General features: G+C 35.6%; 1 protein-coding gene across 1 annotated transcript in view; it reads right to left on the reverse strand.

The window, feature by feature from the left end:
• Window positions 1-3,914: 3,914 nt before the first annotated feature.
• LOC107597790 (hematopoietically-expressed homeobox protein hhex-like) overlaps window positions 3,915-5,081 on the reverse strand; it is a 4,265-nt gene continuing 3,098 nt past the window's right edge. Inside the window, exons 2-3 of the mRNA XM_016288971.1 lie at window positions 4,203-4,381; window positions 3,915-4,100 (exon numbers count right to left, since the gene is read on the reverse strand). Coding sequence (XP_016144457.1) covers window positions 4,002-4,100; window positions 4,203-4,381 — 278 coding nt within the window. The 3' untranslated portion in view covers window positions 3,915-4,001. The remainder of the gene's footprint in view (window positions 4,101-4,202; window positions 4,382-5,081) is intronic.

Genomic DNA, 5,081 nt, shown 5'->3' on the forward strand with positions numbered 1-5,081 from the left:
AAAGTATAACTGGAAGAATGTTTGTTTGTAACCTTGAGAGAAGAGAGTTAGTGAGAGTCTAATCAGTGAAAATGCATGTTCCGGCTGACTTATCTACTTTTTGTAGCTACTAACACATGATTATGCTTGTGCTTCATTGTCCAGTCCTGCAGTGAGATGATCTTCATCAGAGTTGATATTAGAGTTGATTAAAAGCAGAACAGCAGAATGTTTCCTCTAGTAAACTCTCACTCACTGTTCTGTCTGTAAACGCTGAGCGAGAGAGCCTAATTGCTTTGGAAAGGTCTGATCACTGCATCTAGAATCTTTAATGGAAGCCTTGTTATCACGTATCATTAAGTCACAGGATGAATAAATCAGGCCGTGTCTCACAAGCTCGTTCACGGCCGCACATAAAAGCAATCTGCAGGTTTGCCCGAGCAAAGAGGAACAAACAAGCCATTAAGAAGCCAGAATCTCTGCCATCATGGAAAAGACTGATTGGAGTTTTAAACACACACACGGCAGCGCTGTAACGAGAGCTAACAGGCCTGAAAGAGCCGCGCTAATTGATCTGATGAAGCAAGAGTTGTTGTCAATTAAACTATCAGAGCCACTGGACGTATCTCAGGCTGATGGGTCAATATTTGAGCATTTGTCGTCAAAGAGACCCTCTCTGTTCGTAACAAGCAGCGCTCGCGGCCTTCAGGTGAGGACGAGATTCCTCCGGCAGCCCAGGAACATATCACTCAGGCCTCATTGTTCACTCAAGTGTGCTGTTTGCTCTTCAATTAGGCCTAATTCAGCTAGAGATGGAGCTTTTATATCGCCGTCAGCCGCTAGACTTTCTGCTTCACTGTCTGAGCTGTAAAATAATGATCATAAATACTCCGTCAGGGGGGTTTTGTGAGGATAGGATGCTTTTTGGTCAACAGAACTTATATGTCTTAAGTCGCTGGGGTATATTTAATAGCCAACAATACATTGTATGGGTCAAAATTATTAATTTTTCTTTTATGCCAAAAATCATTAGGATATTAAGTAAAGATCATGTTCCATGAAGATATTCTGTAAATGTCCTACCGTAAATATATCAAAACTTAATGTTTGATTAGTAATATGCATTGCTAAGAACTTCATTTGAACAACTTTAAAGATGATTTTCTCAATATTTAGATTTTTTTGCACCCTCAGATTCCAGATTTTCAAATATTGTCCTCTCCTAACAAACCATACATCAATGGAGAGCTTATTTATTCAGCTTTCAGATGATGCATACATCTCAATTTTGAAAAATTGACACTTAAGACTGGTTTTGTGCTCCAGGGTCACATATATTGGTATTAACCCAGCTAACAGGTTCTCTCAACGCTATGAGCAAACGTTCTTTCATTTAAAGTCATCTGGTTTTTAATAATGCTCTCAAACCGTTAGCACAAATACGGTATTTATACATTGTTCATGCAGCGTTTATTTCTGAAACATTTTATTTGGACGTTCGTTGGATTTAAACTAATTTAAATGTTACTATTTGTTTCAGAACATTCAGAGAACATTAAAATGTAACATTGCCAAAAAGCTTGCAAAATCATCAAATGGAATGTTCTCTTAAAGCTGCAGTCCGTAAATTTGTTTTTGTTTTTTTGGTTAAAAATGATCCGAAATCAATATTTGTGATATGAGCTAATTTAGATTAAATCACCATTTAATGCTTTTTTCCTCGGTTGGTCAGAACAAACGTGGCAGACTTGGCTTGTTACTTACAGCGTTAACGTTCACATAATCAAGAATAAACATGTTTAAAACATTAAAAAAATAAGGTTTTCATAACTGAAATGGCAACGTTTGGAAAACATATTCTCAGAACATATTTTTGTGAGCTGGGATGTTTATGTGAGGAACAGTTTTTATATCTCAAGAGATTTAATAGAGATATCAGTTTTGTTTCATTGAAATGTAACTTTTTGTCTCGGATGTTTCTTCTAAAATGACAAGAAAAGCCTCCAAACGTTTTCTAGAAGTTCTGAAAATCTTTACGTAATTTGCTGCTCCTGGTCAAAAATGACCGGCCTATAAGAAATTGCTTATAAATTTTTCATTATGCTCGATTATGAACCAATCTTGGATTCAATCTTTTTATCAAATTGTTTTCTTTCAATCAGCACAGGTTTTGTGTTTCATTTTGGAGCTGATTGATCATAGGTCTCATTGATCTGAGCTTATGAACCAGTTTTGGAGTGAAAATGATCTAGAAATAATGCTTTTTTCACTCAATAACCAAGGTGCATGCGCTCAGATCAACGAGGCCTGCAATCAATCAGTTCCAAAATGAAACACAAAACCTGTGCTAATCGAAAGAAAACAATTTGATAAAAAGATTGAATCCAAGATTTGGTGATAATAGAGCATAATGAGAGATTTATAAGCGATTTTTTTGTAGGCTGGTCATTTTTGACACCACAAGTGTAACAAGGTGGGGGGGGAAATCTCAAAAAAGTACAAAAATTATTGTTTTATTTAAACTTTTAGTCCAATGCGATTACATTTCTAGCATTTTCAGGAAAATAAAAGAGGTCAAAATGACCCGTTCAGAAAACAGAACAAATACAAATGAATGAATCTAAAGTTTTGGTTTGAAAAGTTGAGACATGCACTCATGAGGTTTTTGCACGCACTCTTAAAAATAAAGATCCCTAAAGCGTGTTTTGCAGCGATGCCATAGAAGAAGAGTTTCTGGTTCCTCAAAGAACCTCAGTTCTTAAAAGAACCATTAGAAGAACATCGAAACACTCTAAAGAAGCTTTTGTGCATTGAAAAGCTTCAAAGGTTCTTCACAGAACCTTCATTTTCAAGAGGTAAAGATGTGTTTGGGCCTGCGGTCAGAGCTTCGGTTCACATGCTCCTTTCTCAAGATCACGATTTGTGAAGCATTTCTCAATTCAGGCCGAATCGATGCGCATGGTGTTGGTTTTGGAGCAAACTCTCACCGCTGCGAGGCTGTTGAACTCTCTCCGATGCACAGAACGCTGTGAGGGAAAACAACAACAATTTAAAGCAGTGTTACACTTATTGTTTAAACCCTTTTTCGTCTTTGACCCATTTATTTATTTATTTTAGCCTTAAAATTTCATTTTCTGTTTTCTATTTTTCTTTTTCTTTTTTAAAACAGAGATTACAAATATTATAGAGATTTTCTAAAACATTATAAATATTATATTAATAGCAATTTATATTCTAAAATATTATTTAGATTTAGAATTTAATATTCAGGAAATTAGATAGTTATTAAAATATTAATAACAAGTAGTTTAAGAGTAGAAAAACGAGATACAGTCTCGTACAATTATTTTAACGCATTAAAATAAAAAAAGAGTTTTGTTTAATTTTTTATTTCGTATTTATATTTCGTATACATTTTAGCGCTGTGATAAAGCTCTACGCAAGCGATCAAAAACGAATGAATAGGATCATTTAAAAAAAAATAACAGTATATTGGAAAAAACAAATATGTGTAGAAACGACGTTCGCTCAGAAATCGCGTGTTTAATTTCACTATTAATTAGCTACAAAGAAACGCAAGTAACGCATTAAATTAAAACCGAAATAGTGTTTTCTTGTAAAACGCGCTACAATCATCTCAATTTAACTTCGAAAAATCATTTGTAGTGTAATAAAATAACAAAATATTACAACAATAAAAAAGTGTTTTTCTTAAGATCAAAGGCACTTTAAAAGCGGCACTCTGAAAAAACAGATTTAAGGTGGTTGCAATCAATCTATTTTAGCTACATTTAAATAAACACATTTTGCTAAACTAAATTATTTTATTTAAATGTAGCTAAAATAAATGGATTGCAACCGCGCTTACCTTAAAATTTAGTATCATTTTTTTCAGTGAAATATATTTATTTGTACCGTGCATTTTTTTGGGGGGGGGTTGTTTTAGTTGTGTTTTTGTTTGCTGTAAAGGTCTGGTTATTATTTAGGATTATTATGATAACGCATAGGATTTAGTATAGTTATTACAATAATAAAAAAAGCGTGTTAAGAGCAGAAGTGAGAATTCTCACCTGTTTCAGTCGCCTCCATTTCGCCCGACGGTTCTGGAACCACGTTTTCACCTGCAGACGGATGATGAAGATGTGAAAATAAGACTAAAAGCAACCATGTCTGGTAGTTTTGAATGTTGTATAAATGAGAGAACAGTGTAAGGGCGCACTCGCCTGTCTCTCGCTGAGCTGCAGCATCTTGGCGAGTCTCTTTCTCTCGGGAGGAGACAGATACTTCTGCGTCTCGAACTTCTTCTCCAGCTCGAGGGTCTGGTCGTTGGAGAAGCGAACCTGTCCGCCTTTCCTCTTGTGCAGCGGCCGCTGGAGGAACGGCGTCCACAGCAGAGGCTTACCTGCGGAACAGAGGAAGACGCACGTGAATGTGTTGCGCAAACACTTAAAGACTAAACGCGCATCCTGCAGGTCTTCAGACTGATGGAGCATGTGTTTGGTCTGTCTGTCTGTCAGCTCGAGCATCCGCTGAACGCTGGAGTTTATGAGCACAAGGACTCTGGCAAAATTTCCGTCAATGTGTTTCCTGCTGGTTAATCTGGTGGATGGGGTGAGCATCCGTCCAGTCCTCGCCTCACAAACACAGAGGAAACTGCGTTCAGATGGACACGTGCTGAAACCCTGAGACGGAAATGTTTTAAAACGTTTTTAAAATGTAAATCTCGTTTTAAATCTTTTTTTTTTTTCAATATGTTTTACTTGTCACGATAATTTCCAAGCGGGAAAAAAAATAAATAAAAAGATTTAGAATCGAATATTCAGGAAATAATTAATAAAAAGTTATTGTTAAAACTTTTTTTTCTTTTAAGATAACTAGTATTTTAAGAGGAAAAACATGATACAATACTAGATCTTAGAATTATTGTACAGCATAAAAATAATAAATATAGTAATTATATTATATAATTTAATAAAATTGGGTTTCGTTTTATTTCGTTTTTTTTTACACACACACTCTCTTTCTCTCTCTCTCTCTCACACACACACACACACACACACACACTCTCTCTCTCTCTCTCACACACACACACACACTCTCTC

The sequence above is a fragment of the Sinocyclocheilus grahami genome, unplaced genomic scaffold (assembly GCF_001515645.1).
Source record: "Sinocyclocheilus grahami isolate Dianchi unplaced genomic scaffold, SAMN03320097.WGS_v1.1 scaffold236.1, whole genome shotgun sequence".
Classification (NCBI taxonomy): Eukaryota; Metazoa; Chordata; class Actinopteri; order Cypriniformes; family Cyprinidae; genus Sinocyclocheilus; species Sinocyclocheilus grahami.